This window comes from Canis aureus, chromosome 7 (genome assembly GCF_053574225.1).
Source record: "Canis aureus isolate CA01 chromosome 7, VMU_Caureus_v.1.0, whole genome shotgun sequence".
In the NCBI taxonomy this organism is placed as follows: Eukaryota; Metazoa; Chordata; class Mammalia; order Carnivora; family Canidae; genus Canis; species Canis aureus.
The window spans coordinates 64,638,466-64,653,237 of record NC_135617.1 but is presented as its reverse complement, the minus strand read 5'-3'; the positions used below and the strand labels follow the sequence as shown (position 1 = coordinate 64,653,237).

General features: G+C 46.5%; 2 protein-coding genes across 3 annotated transcripts in view; both read left to right on the top strand.

Annotated features, from left to right (window-relative positions):
• Positions 1-1,087, top strand: part of DNAH8 (dynein axonemal heavy chain 8) — a 363,336-nt gene extending 362,249 nt beyond the window's left edge. For both annotated transcript variants that reach the window (XM_077904163.1, XM_077904162.1), the window contains one exon: positions 665-1,087. In XM_077904163.1, the coding sequence (XP_077760289.1) occupies positions 665-952 (288 nt within the window). In that variant the 3' untranslated portion in view covers positions 953-1,087. The remainder of the gene's footprint in view (positions 1-664) is intronic.
• Positions 1,088-12,169: 11,082 nt separating this feature from the next.
• Positions 12,170-14,772, top strand: part of GLP1R (glucagon like peptide 1 receptor) — a 46,274-nt gene continuing 43,671 nt past the window's right edge. Inside the window, exon 1 of the mRNA XM_077904159.1 lies at positions 12,170-12,378. The gene's annotated coding sequence lies outside the window, so the exon portion shown is untranslated. The remainder of the gene's footprint in view (positions 12,379-14,772) is intronic.

Here is a 14,772-nt window from a genome sequence, read left to right as displayed (position 1 = left end):
GGCCTTTCACTTAGTCTCAGTGCGGGTCACCAGGCAGCCCCCCTAACAAATGTGTGCTGGTATTCAATTTGTGTTTTCCCCCGATTTAATGATGAAGACCTCAAGGGCAGGGTCCCTTTGTGTAAAAGAGGGACAGGGGATGACAGCCAGCTACTGCTGAACCCCCCACACTTGGTCCCTATCAATAGATGCCCGCTCTAGCTCTACCACACCTGTCCTCTGGGGGCGCTCTGACTCTCCTGCTCGCTGTCCGCTGAGATGGTTAGAGCTGCAGGTTGGCTTGGCTGGCACAGACTGAGATCCCGTGTGTCTCCCAGATCCAAGTCCCATTCTTTGTTATGCCCCTACACTGACCCTGAGACTTACCTCCTTGTAGAAGTGATTTGGTTAAGTCTGTTGTCCCCAGCAGGCTACCCCTACGCTCAAACAAGACATAACGGGAACATTTCTACAGCCCTCATGGCTTCAAGATAGGCCACAGGGGATAATTGGGCTCAGTATTTCACTCGTGCAATGTGCCCAGGGGTGTTTTGTTCTTTTGGTGGCATTTTAAGACTGATGTGTGTCTTCTTTCTAAACCAAAGACCTTTATTACAGTAATGGATGTCCATCTCACAACACCCAGTTTTTCAAAGATTCTATCACCTTATGCTTGACTCTCCAGGAAGGTGTGTATATTTATGGGCTCTATATGGATGGAGCAGGCTGGGACAGACGGAATGGGAAACTCACAGAATCTACCCCCAAGGTGCTTTTCACGCAGCTGCCTGCCCTGCACATCTTCGCCATTAATTCCACCGCGCCCAAGGACCCCAAGCTCTATGTGTGTCCTATTTACAAGAAACCGAGGCGTACTGACTTGACCTTCATCACTGTGGTGTATTTGCGAACAGTTTTGTCCCCAGATCACTGGATCCTGAGAGGAGTAGCTCTTTTGTGCGACATCAAGTAAATTTATTTCTGCTTGCTGAGGGGCACTAAAGCCATGTAGCCAGCCAGTGCTATTGAGAGACTTGGTGATGTGTGTCTTATCTCCCGGGCAATTGCTTGCTGATTCCTTTAAAATTAAAAAGTTGATATTCTACAATCACTTGTGTATCTGTTTTCCCTCATATCAATATTTTAAAAAACAATTTTAAAGTAATGCATTTTATTCCAGGAAATCACATTCCATTATAATTATTGGCTTAGATAAAGTCCTATCTTCACGTTAGAACATTGGAAGATTTTTGAATTTTTCAGAAATCTAAAACAAAGTATTAATTTGTTGCATTCTAAAAAGGGTCTAATAGATGCGAGCCTTTCTCTCAAATGAAAACCACATTTCCCTGAAATAAAATCTACCCGTGTCTGTGCTCATGTGCTGTCCTTTACTTGTTTGGGTTTGGCCTCGTCTCCATGCTTGTGAAATGAAAGCTGGAGGGGTTCAGTCAGTACTACCCCTTAGGAGTTACAGCTGTGTGGTGTGATGCATTTGAGACAGCAAATCCACAGGGATGGCTGCTCTTGTCATTTATTTTAATTATATGTAATATTATTTTATTTCTTAAGTGCTTTTGAAGCCCAGAGATCTCGGAGTCTGCGTCTCCTACTGGCCCCCCTCATCAACCCCAACTCTGCAGGAGGTAATAAAGTGCACATTTCTAGGCAGCAAATGAAGAAGGAAAAACAAACTCCATCAAATGAAATTAGGTTACATGCTGAATGCCTTAAAAAGCAAAGTCTTTAAAAAAGTGAAGCTATTTCTTACCCTGTAGCTGGTCTGAAATCCAGTATGAACCTTTATTTCCTGCTAAAGGAAATTGTCAATTTAACAAAACAGATGGGGTCCTACACTGAATGTTCATGCAGCTTCAGGATAGTGAAGTGTCCCTACTGGCCTTCCCCTCTAGAATGCTCTTTCTCACCCTCAGCTAAATTCACCAACTTCATTCCCCGTCTCTTCTGAAGAAAGGGAACATTTCATGTTGCCTTGTTCCCCTCCCATCCTTCTGTCACTATAATCAGAGATGCCAGCAAGTATCCGAACAAGAGGGCCAAGCAATAGCCCAGGCAAGGTGTCCAGGGAAGACCCCAGAAAAAAAATCCCCCGTAGTCTAGGGTAATTTTAAACAGTAGAAAATACATCATGAAATGTACATTGTAGTAGTGAACTCTGTTATGCTCTGAGACAGATTCAATGTCAAAGCCATAGAACTTTCCAGGGCAGTTTGAAAACTAAAGTAACCAAGCTCCCAGCCCAAAAGTGTTTTGGTATTTCCTTGGTCAACAGGCACACTAAAGAAAAGGATGGCATCCTCTGGAAAGAATGTCCCCTCCCGAACTGAGGCTAGAATTTGGAAGCTCCTGCTGCTTTGGGGGAGCACAGAGGAATTGAAGTATATTACCGCACACCAAACTGCAGGTCCCCAAATAAAACATGTGCATTTTATTCATATTCCTGTCCAGTTGCTAAAATGATTGAAAGCGAACTGCATAGTCTAAACCTCTGGATATCATGACCGGCTTTCAGAGAATAACAATTAGGTTCAGTGTTCTCTAATGACTTGAATATCTTATGGAAAATTGGAAAAGCAGGAAAGATGTGGATCTAGCAAAGGTATGGATCAGACTGTTTAACGCCACAGACCATCTCCTGGGAACTTTTTCACTGATTATTTTGTTCTGTGTCAGCACAGAGTAGAGTGATGGGTGTGGAGGCCACCCCAGGGATGAGTACTCGCTACCCAAGCAGTGCCTCAAAATGGTCTTCTTTACAGGGGGTGCTTCTCAGCGATCCCTGGTTTTGCAGAGCTGGCTGGGGCCCAGTTCTGCTTTCTTTCTCTGGGCCCATTAAATGGTTTCATTAGACATTTTGAGCCATTGAACTTCCATAAACACATAACCATTTTCTCGGCAAAATTGTTGCTCTTTCACTAATTACATAATTTGCCACACTTGAGTGAAGGAGACCTGGTGAGCATAAAAAGAGCAAAGGATTGGGGACAAGATGGTTAAGCCAACTGAAGCTGGAAGGGAGGCAGGGTGATTTTTTTTTCTCTTGGATTCAGTCCACATATTCTCATGTTGGTTGTGGCAAAATAAACAATGAGATTTATACCTCCGTTGATTTAAAATGTTATTTTTGTTTGGACTTTGCATAAAAATAAGACCAAAAAAGAAGTGTCTGAAGATATATCTTCCAAGACGAATTGGTCTTGTGGGTGATGTTGCATGAACGAGCCCCATGCTTTTCGGGGACCTCAGATGAATGACTACCCAGCAATGTGAATGTGACTTGGGGCCATGATGTATAAAAGAATAATTAAAGAAATTCAGGGGTGAGGGATAAACTTGAAGACAGGTGAACATTTCAGTTGGGTCTTGGTCTTTCCGTAGATGGTACCAAAATCGTACCAAGACAGCAGATGAATGTATTCTAAGAAAGGGAATAGCATGAGGGAGGAGAGAATAGTATGCAGACGGGAAGCTACAGACAATGTCCAGAGCTAGAGGCCAGACAACGTATCCCCTCCTCAAAAGCTTTCAGTGAGTTTCTATCACCTGGAAATACTCCAAATATCAAAGCCCTCAATGAGCTGGCTTAAAATAAAACTCTGCCTGTGGCCCACTATCACTCAACTTGCTTAATGAGGACTATTTGATGTTCCCCGAGCATCACACATACTTTTGTCCTTATGTTGTTTCCTCATCAAGGAAACCTCTTTTAGGGATCCCTGGGTGGCGCAGTGGTTTAGCGCCTGCCTTTGGCCCAGGGCGCGATCCTGGAGACCCGGGATCGAATCCCACGTCAGGCTCCCGGTGCATGGAGCCTGCTTCTCCCTCTGCCTGTGTCTCTGCCTCTCTCTCTCTCTCTCTGTGACTATCATAAATAAATAAAAATTAAAAAAAAATTTAAAAAAAAAAAAAGGAAACCTCTTTTATGCAGAACAACTGTAACCTTCCCACACTACTGGAGGCAATGTAAAATGAGACAACTATTTTTGGAAAACAGCTAGACAGTTTCTTACAAGTTAAACTTCCTACACCTCAACAAGTATAGACTGGATCAGCTACCATATGACCCAGGCACTCCACTCTTGGATATTGACCCAAGGAAATAAAAGTATCATGCAAAGACTTACACATGAATATTCTTAGGAGCTTTATTTGTAATGCTAGCAACTAGAAACAACTCAAATGTACCATCCATGCCTTAATAGATAAACAAACTATGGCATACTCATTCTATAGAATTCTACTCAGCAACAAAAAGGAACACTGTATTGCTACATACTATAACATGGATGAATCTCAAGATAATTTTGCTGAGTTAAAAGGATCCAGGTGAAAAAAAGAGTGCATGATGTATGGTTGCATGTATGTGTAAAATTCCAGAAAATGCAAATGAATCTGTAGTGATGGAGAGCAATCAGTGATTGCCTGGCAGGGTGAGGAGGAGAGGTCAGGGGAGGAGGAGAAGGAAGTTGCAAAGGGGCAGTAGCAAACTTTGGGGAGAGATGTATTCACTTTCTTGGTTGTTGTGATGGTTTTCACAAGTGTCAAAACATACCAAATTGTGTACTTTATTATTTTTAAGATTTTATTTATTTAAGAGAGAGCACAAGCAGGGTGAGCAGCAGAGGGAGAGGGAGAAGCAGGCTACCCCCCTGAGCGGAAGCCCAATGTGAGGCTCAGTCCCAGGGCCCTGGGATTATGACCTGAGCAGAGGGCAGATGCTTAACCCACTGAGCCACCAGGCACCCCCCAAATCATATATTTTAAACATGTGCAGTTTATTGTACTTCAGTTTTACTTTATTAAAGCTATGATGAAAAGTTCTCCCTTCACTACTTGATCCTTTCTGCACCCTTTGTGAGGACTTCCATGACCCCCCCTCATCCCCCTCATTCCTCCATCAGGTGGTGTTTGTTGCTCCTTTTGCAGCATCTTGATTGCAGCTGAATTTGGCAATTTTAATCTTAGGAATTAATAACTATAGCAAGCTTCTGGAAAGCAGAGTAAACCTCTAAATTTCATAATTGTGTATCCCATTAAGTATTGACTGAATGAAAGAATGAATGGATAGCAAGTAACCCAATTTGACTGGCAAGTGTAGGTAAATGGTGGGGAAGGAGGAAAAGTCAGGTAGGGACCATGTTGGGAATGCCACGGCAGGATCATGGGACCACTAGTGGTTCTGGACTGTGGGAGGAATGGAAGTGAGAAGGTTAGGGAGAAGACTGTTGCTCTAGACCAAACAACATAAAATGAGGGAAGTAGAGAGAAAATAATTCAAATGGAAGTAAAGCAAGTCCTTTGAAAGGTGGTATGGCAGCAAAATCTGGGGATTCAGAAGCCCAAGTTGATGAGATGAGTAATAAGCAGGAAGGATTAATAGAGCAGCTTATAGCCTGGAGAGTCTAGTTGGATGTTCTTCTGCTGATGCAATTTTGGGGGAAAGAGCTGGGATTTTTTCTTTTAAAAAAAAGTTTTAATTATGTAAGAGAGAGAGAGACAGACAGACAGCATGATCGGGGAGGTTGGGGGAGGAGAAGGAGGAGAGGGAGAAGCAGACTCTCGGCTGAGCAGGGAACCTGATGCAGGACTCCATCTCAGGACCCTGAAATCATGACCTGAGCTGAAAGCAGATGTTTTACCAAATAAGCCCCCAGGTGCCTGAAGAGCTGTTTTTTTTTTAAGCTACATGCTTATAAATAACTGCCAAGTTCTCTGAAGAAAGATTCAAGCCCTGTGTGCTCACCATTGCTCATGGTAAGGTCTTACCATTGTGTTACCATGTGCCAGGCACCAGTCTATGCACTTTACACATAAGTAATCCTCATACCAACCCCATGAGGTCAGTATTGACCTTATCGGCTCCATTTCACAGATGAGGAAATTGAGGCACAGAGGAGCTAAAAACCCTGCCTTGTTTCTCGCAACTAGTAAGTGACAAAGCTGGTATTTGAACCTAGGCTGAATGGTTCCAGCCCATGCTCTGATGAACTGTGCAAGACAGTATTGGATTTTTTTTTTAAAAGCCAGAGACTAATGGCATAAACCTCTAAATTTCATAATTGTGCACAAAAAATAGTACATCTGTGTTTCTGTGACTTGTTAATTTGAGCAGCTTTCATTATCTGGATGGAAAGGATAATGTGCATAGAGGAGAGGCTACCAGGCAAATATCAGCGTTTATATGGTGTGCAAACAAATGTACATTTAAAATTCAAGAATTTCAAAGGGAATTAGTAGGTTCATTTAGCATGTTCTTCTGGATTCTTGAGCATTCTAGACCAGCAGGTGTATTGTTAACTGGAAGGAACTGGAGAAATTTGCTCTGGACTCCAAATGAGAAGACAAGAGGTCTAGACTGGGATGTGGCCCCCTGCTGGGTGGCTTCCTGGTCCACATACAAAAGAAGAAAGAGTAAGATGTTATATTCTAAAGAACACAATTCAGCCAAGCAAAAGCGTGAAAAGTAATTCACCATCCTAAATGAAAAAAAAAAAAATCAAGGAGCTATGGGGATTCTTTCCATTTAAAAAGCCAAAAAGCTGCTCACAGTTAAAGTAACTCAGTGACTTAGTCCTAGGTGTCTAATAGAATCTCCAGTGGTTTTTTTTTTTTTTTTTGGTTTAAAGTTTTAAAAAAGTGATCCTGCTTTAGATATAAAAAGATGTCACATGACAACACTCCAGGAATAGTTAGGACATAGAGCATAAATCCAGAAACATGCTGAATAAATAGAAAAAAACTGAATAAATACTGAATCCAACAAATGTTACCCAGAGCTGAATAGACATTGGCTTGTGAGCCTTTTCCATATTTGGTAACAATTATCCACCTTTAAAAACACTAAAAATTTTACCTGTCTCCTTGTCTTATGTCAGGTTTTCTGGAAACAGACTCTGAGCTGGAGGATGCCTGAGAATAGCATCTGTTCAGGGGTGAAGGAGGCAGAACCGGGCAGAGGGAGAAGCTGGGCTTGGATGTAGTCACAGCAAAGGTGTCACCCAGCCCTGGGAGCTGCTGAGCAGGGCAGCAAGCCCCCCACAGGGAGAGGGGGCCAAGAGGCCTGGCAGGTGTAAGCCAATTGCAGCAACACTCTGGGCAGCTGGGGAGCCTGGGACCTGAGGGAGACCTCTGGACAGTGCATCCAGCGTGTCTCCTCTTGTTCTCTTTCTCTACCTCCTTTGATTTGAAAACATACCATGGGGACACCTGGGTGGCTCAGCAGTTGAGCGCATCTGCCTTTGGCCCAGGACGTGATCCTGGGGTGCCAGGATCAAGTCCCGTATCGGGCTCCCTGCACGGAGCCTACTACTCCCTCTGCCTGTGTCTCTGCCTCTCTCTCTGTGTGTCTCTCATGAATAAATAAATAAGATCATAAATAAATAATAAACAAACAAACAAACAAACAAACATATCATGAGCCTGTTTTCCCTTGCTTCCTTCTTATGGTCTCCTCGGAGGACCCCCAGCAACTTCAGAGAGTATTTCTGACCTCTGCACACTGAAGCTATACCCCTGAAATGCAGAGAGCTTTCCAGACCGGCTGAAGTGGTGAAAAAGAGCTTGAGGGAGGCATGGGATTCCTATCCCTTCCCAGACACTGGGAAAGAGGGGGTCCCTGCCTGAGGGAGCCCCCAGATTGAGGGGAGTGACCAGGTGGATTTTTTAAAAGACTCCCAAACACAAAGACAGCCAAAATCCAAAAGCATTGATTCTTAACTGCTCTTTTTGCTCAGAGCCATAAATTCCCTGAGAAGTTTTGAAGGAGGAGCTGTCTTTGCCTTTAGGAAAAAAATAACTTTTGTAACTTGACCACATGGGAGGGAAAAGTGGTCAATGCATACAGCTTTTCTCTTCCAGCATCTGGTTCTTCAAAAAATGAACCAGCCTAGATTTACATACAATCTTCCAAGATGAATATAAATACTTGGGAGGACTGCTCAAGAAATGAAAATGTTCTTTGTCTACCCTGAATTGATACCCATTCCTGGGAAGCTGCTGGTTTATAGTAGGTTCCCTTAACTGTTCCATCTCCCCAGAAGGAACCAGGGAGGGAGGGGCTCCCAGTTGCTTCCATCCTGGGGGACTTGCAAAATCGCCCTCCTTGGGAACGTGGGAGGTGGCAGGGTGACAGCGTTACAGTTATTTCTTTACAGTTTTAATTGAACAGGTGTCCTCAGGGAGCAGGGAAATTCCTGTTCGCTTCACACATGTGTGGCGTTGGCAGCTCCCTGCCTTTCCTGCCAGAAGCTGCCTCTCTGCTCATCCTTACTCAGCTGTGGCTGATGAATTAAAGCACCTCCTCTCAATTTCCAGGCAAATCCTCATTTGACCTGGTGCAGATATTTGAAGCTTGAGCCTCGAATTTCCTGGCACCTTCACAGCTGCTTCAAGATGGTATTTATGAATGTGGGGGCTCTTTTCCAGTCACCTGACTGACACATTCATGGGTATTTCTGTCACTGGAGCCCCAGCTTCCTCAAACATGTGATTGGGGACTTCAACCTGTGTTTGAGGGGATAAGGATGCCCATCTGTCATTTGCAGATTCCATGTATTCCTTCCTGATTATGCAAATCCTTCTCCTTTCTATTGTTCCTCTTCTATTGTCCTCTCAAAAGACCTCCAGTCTCTATCATGATAAGAACCTGTATGAGAGGTTGCCAGACAAATAGAAAATACTGTTTCCTCTCTATCTCTCTCTCTCTCTCCCTCCCTCCCTCCCTCCAGAGCTAAGAACCAACTGTTTGGTGTTTAGCTAGACCACGTCAGAAGCTTGGTCTATTATGTGTCATCCCCTCTCCTGGGGAAAGCAGTTACTTTTAGTTTTTTTCCATGTTTATGGAAATTTTTTTTGAGAATATACTTGATCTTTCTGTCTGGTCAGCTTTCTCCAGAAGCCCAAGCCAGTCCTTGGCTGCCAGCAGCCAGCTGTGGTGGTGTTCCCTGGTGCATCCCAGACTCTTGCGCCTGGGAACCCTGGACTTTGAGACAGCTGGCCCAGGGGATAGGCTAAGCAAATGAATTTCTTTGTCTGGTCCTCCTCTTGCCTTCTTACAACTACCTGCCCACTCTGCCCTCCAGGCTGATGCCCGCTGGAGGAAGGTCATGCTCAGGCTTCATTTGCTCACATGCTTCACTCCAGGAGCCACACTAGGATGAGCAGGTGATCATACGGGGCAGCCTGGCAGCCCCAGAGGGCACCACACTCAAGGCCGGTCTGTGGCGTTTCTCTCATGTTGGAGGAGGGCATAGGGGGGAAGCGGCCAGGGGGCTGCCAAGCTTTTCTCCTGATATCCCCTTTAACATCCCTGGAAAGTCTCCGGAGCCAGTGACAAGATGGCCTCAGCCTTCCATATCATGTGTTCCCCCCACCCCCAACCCTCCCAAGTGAAGTATGTGCACATTTCCCCTCTTCTGGGGAAAAGTCTGGGCTCTTTCAGAGTTGTCTCAATTACAGTTGTCTAATACAGCATCTGTAAAAAAAAAAAAAAAAAAAAAAAGATTGTATTTATTCATGAGAGACACACAGAGAAAGGCAGAGACATAGGCAGAGGGAGAAGCAGGCTCCATGAGGGAGCCCGATGCGGGACTTAATCCCAGGTCTCCAGGATCACGCCCTGAGGGGAAGGCAGACACTCAACCACTGAGCCACCCAGGTGTCCCTAATCCAGCATCTTTGTGGTAAACTCGACTTAACTGACACGTAACGTGCAAACACCTGCCATGTCCAGCCATGAGAAGCCCAGGTACCTGCTTACTCCATCCTCGCCAATGGGTGTGTGTGTGTGTGTGTGTGTGTGTGTGTGTGAGTGTGTATGTCTCTGGGTCAATTTATATATTAAAATGTCATTTGATGCATAATATTTAGTGCTGCGATAAAAACAAATAAGCCAATTCTATGAGGAATTGATTTTCCCTTCCACATCTGTTCACAAAGACATAAATCTAAAGTTTTGTTACTTTAAAAGCCTCCAATGCAAATATAATCTAAAATTGCTAGGCTTTGAAGTTGGGCTTTTCTGCCAGAAGATGTTTATAGACCTACTCCCTGGAGCCTGGCCACTCATCTGCCTCTAGGCCTCAAAGTCATTGATTACCTCTTGAGGTCCTTTCTGATTTATTCCAACTCAACGTGAGATGCTGAGCACCTTCTGTGCACAGGCCCCATGCCAACCCCCAGGTTGGGTGCAAGAGCGACCCTGCCATCAAGCACGAGGTAGAGCTGAGAACGCAGACTGCACATGAGCAGCCACAATGTAAGTCAGAGAGCGGTTGTTGTACTAAACATGAAGTGGCATGACAGTGCTGTGGACACCTTTGACTTTGCTCCGGGAGGATAAAGCAAGGTCCTTGGAGGAAGTAAACTTCAGGCTGAGCTGTGGAGGATGGATGGTATTTGGCAAAAGGAGATAGGGGCATCCTAGGAGGAAGCACCGCAGGAGCAAAGGCCCAATATGGTAAAGGCAGGCTGAGTTTGAACCATGAAAACAAATATGTGTTGGCTGCAGCACAGGACACATCGGGGGTGGGGGGCTGGGAGGAAAATCTGCAGACATGTAACCATGCAGGGTCAAGAACGTTGTGGGTATGACCTTCATGGTTCCTCATACCTAGGTGGTGCTCTGCAATTTAAAAACAAACAAACAAAAATAAGCAGCTCTTTCTAATGCATTATCTCATTGGATTTTCACCACAGTCCTGTTAGCAGGCAGGCAGGGATAGTTACATAGATGAGGAGACTTGGAAGGTGGAGGTGATCTGCTTTAGGGAACAAAGGAAAACAACAGAAGAATCAAAGTGAGAGCCCAGGTCTTCCCACACCCTGACCAGAGTCTTTCCCCTAAACCAGGCTGTGGTAGGGAGCTTACGGGAGAACATACTCCTTAGAATCTGCCCATTCTCCACGTTTGGGGAACTTTTGTGGGTCGGTTTGCTTTTAGGTTCAGTTTGCTGATTTTTCCTGTAAAAAAGCACCACGTGGTGACCACTGCCAGATACCCTGGGGTGGCTCAGTGAATTCCTGACAGAGAGACTTGGGAAACAGTCTCTTCCCAGAGGTGAGAGCTGTGGGTCTTGAATGTGCCATTGGAGTGGCCTTGGCAAAGCTGGCAGAGGTGGCAAAGGCCCACCATCAGTAGCAGCTTCCCGGCATGGGGGCTGAGACAATGCCAGGGGGACGGGGATGAGGCCCATTAGCGTAGAGCTTCAGTGTTGTGTCACCATGTGGGGCTTGCTGGCCACGTAGTCCCACTGGACCAGGATGATGGAGGGTGTGGCCAGGAAGAAGGCCCTGAGGATGGCAGCAAGTACCTCCCTGGGCCACTTGTCATTCAGACTGACAATGACTTCTATAGCCCTAATGATGACAGTTAATACCTTGGGCCCAGTCTGCTGGCCAGCCTAGGTCCACTTTTGCTGTGCACATGATCTTTATTACTTCATCTTTATTGAAGGGTATCCTGAGAAAAAAGTCAGTGATCTCAACCTCTTTGATGGGCAGAGAAGACTTAGACCTCTAGGGACTTGATTTTCATGTCTTGGACCTGGCTTAATATTGGGGACCCACTTCTTGTCCTCCATTTGCCTCCATAAGTTCCAGAGTCTCAGCCCAGCTGAGACTCCAGCCATACTCACCGCTGCCAAGGCCTCCATGGTTTCCCATTTCAGGGTTTCAGGGCACCTCCTCCCAACCCCCACCACATACCCCCAACCACAGTGCTGGTATCATCAGCTTTTGTCTCAGAGGAGTGTTTGTGTGCTTTCATCTGGCCAAACTGCCATGCTTGCAGTTAATTCTGGGAGCCCTCTCCCCAAGGAGCTGCCCCAGAGAGCACCTGGATGAGGGAGGATCAGACATCTGAGTCATTAGGTGCTGGGTAGACCCATCAGCTTTGTTTGCCATCCCGTTTGACAAATAAGCCAGAGACCAGAGCATCATTGAGTGCGTTGGGGATGAGGACTTTCAGAACAGAGAAGGAAATGACTCTTGAGTTGGCCTTGAGAGGGTAAGGATTGGGTCCTTGGAAAATGTCAATTGCCGTGAAAAGCCGCAGGCCCATTAGAGGCCAGGTCTAGGGGTCAGACCATGATAACAGGGGGAGACTCTGAACTTCCGTAACCATCCACCACTCTGGAATTCTGAAGCATTATCATGTCACAAGTTAGCCAGGACTTGACCAGAGATGGGAGCAGCGACTTCTAGACTGTGGAGGTCTAGGAGACATCTGCAGCAGGAGCAGTCCCAGATGGCTGCTGATGCCTCAAACTGAATCTCGGGTGTGACCTGTGAGGTCAAAGGCGGCTGGCAATGACCACTGAGTCTACATTCAGAGAGTCAAGGCACGGAGGTGCAGGTGGCTAGGAGGAGTCGGATTTTTGTGTGTGTTTGTTTTCTTTTGTTTAGGAGAAAGGAACAAATGGATTATCACATTCCTTTTATGCAGAACCAAGGGAGATGGTTTTGTCAAGCCTGAGTGTGTCAGTGAGAGTGAGATCCAGAAGGCTTCAGGACGAGTCGGGTTGCTACCAGGGGTCCCACTTGCCCTGTGTACTTGTATTTCCACAATGAGGCTTTACAGTGACCTTGACTCAGCACTGGAGGGGATCCTGGCTCCTGATGAACAGGAACAGCTTCCTGACCCCAACTCCAAGTCCCCATGCAGAGCATTTCCTCCTTAAGCCTGTGATGGGCTGGTCTGAAGGATGCCACAAAGGGAATAGCTGGTGAGAATTTCAAAGAAGGAGGCTGTTTGCTGGTGGGCCGTTAGTCTGAGGACACCTCTTATTTTAGACTCAGGCTGATGTTGGTTTCATTTCTCATGTTGGTCACAGTGGGTTTCTTGACCGTGACAGAGGCACTGAAAGGCTACAGTAAAGAAGGCCTGCATGACACTTCTTTTTTGATTTCCAAATGTGTGAAATTTGATGTTTCCTCTTTTCCTGTAGAGCTTTAATTCTATGAATGGACAGTGTGGGCTCTATCCTAACTACCCCCTCCCCAGCTTCCCACCTTCTTTCCAGAGAAAAAGGCAGAGACAGGTGGGAACGGCAGGGAGGAGGGGTAGAGAGGAGACAGGTGGATTAGAACAAATGGGCCTGTTCTTAACCCCAGGAGCCACAGCCATAGGGACCCAGAATCCCCTTCCTAGTGCTGCCACCCACTGATAATGGTGAGGGGAACAGCAGCAGGAGATGTGCCTAGAGCCAGGAGTCCTGAACTGCAGCCGTGGAGGGGGCCTTCACAAGCCCTCTGCTTGGACTAACTAGCCCTGCCCCAGACTCAGGCCACATGCTACCCATGTGTTGTCGGGGTGAGCTAACTGCAGAGACAAACAACTCCCTAATCTCAGTGGCTTAACACAATACAATACAATGCAGGTCAGCAGGAGATTGCTCCGGACAGTCATGTAGGGCCCCAACCTCCTGTCTTCTGGCTCTACCATCCCCTGGAGCCTTAGAATTCTCCACTGGATCATGTGTACTAGCTGAAAGGTAGAGGAGGAAAGGGTGTGAAGGATCGTGCAGGAAGTTGTATGGACCAGTCCTGGAGGTGGTCTATACCACCTTCCTCCACAGTCCACTGGCCGTACTAACAGAAGCTAATCGAGGGACACTGGGGTGTGGTCTTGGTGTGTTATGGGTTGAATCACACCTCCCTCCCCCAAAGCAAGCAATCTTGCAGTCTTGACTCTCAGGACCTTAGAATGCGACCATGTTTGGAAAGAGGGTCATTACAGAGGTAATCAAGTTCAAGTGAGGTCATTGGGGTGGACTGGTGTTGTACACGAAAGGGAAATTTGGGGACAGACATGGACAGAGTTGGAAGACAATGTGAAAACAAAGGGAGAATGTCTTCTCTAAGCCAAGGACTACCAGAGAAGGTAGGAGAGAGGCCTGGAACAGATTCTCCCTCTCGGCCCTTGGCCAACACCCTGATTTTGGACTTCAAGCACCCCTCCCTGAGATCTGCAATACATTTCTATTGAGTAGGCCCCTTAGTTTGTGAGCCCTTTATGATACAGCAGCCCCAGGAAATGAACACATACTGTGTGCCCAGGTCTGGGGAGCATTCAATCAGCTCGGGTATGTAATCTTGTTGTCAAAAGGAAGAGAACAGAAGGCTCTTTGGGCAACACCTGCCACCCTCACCGGTTCTACCACTCTTCCTAAGCCCCCCTCTCCAAGACTTTCTCCCTCCCTTGGGTTTTCTCTCACCTCTCCCCGCCAACATGAATGCCTCCCAGAGGAGATGGAGGGAGCCCCTGTCATCTCTAGCCAGAATTCCTAATTGGAGAAGAAAGAGCAACTTTGCTGTCCGCCCTCACTTTGTTCTATTCCTTGGTCCAGAGGTGCACAAACCCTGCCAGCACCTGTCTAAATGACCTCAAGCAAACCCCGTGACTCTTGTGGGACTGTTTCCCTCTCTGTAAAGAGGGAGTGATCTCGCTGACTTCTCTCTTGACAGAGGAGTCAGTTAAGAAAACAATGCTCTGCCCCCTTGGAAAGAGTAAGCTGCATCCACCCAAGAGAGCACTAATCGCTGCAGCTCAAGAGGCTGTAAATCCTCCCCAGCTGACTCCCCAGAGCTGGACAGAGCCAGCAGCTGGGAAACTCGGCTGGATGGGTGAGTGTGGAGGGTTGGCGGTTAGCAAGAGTGGAAGGGTATGGAGGGAAGGGCCCCTTTGGTTCAGCCAGGCTCCTCTCTTCCCCAGGCCTGGGGGATTAGGGCTGGAGCCGTTTGGACCAGGAAGGGATGTCCTCAGCTGGAGACACT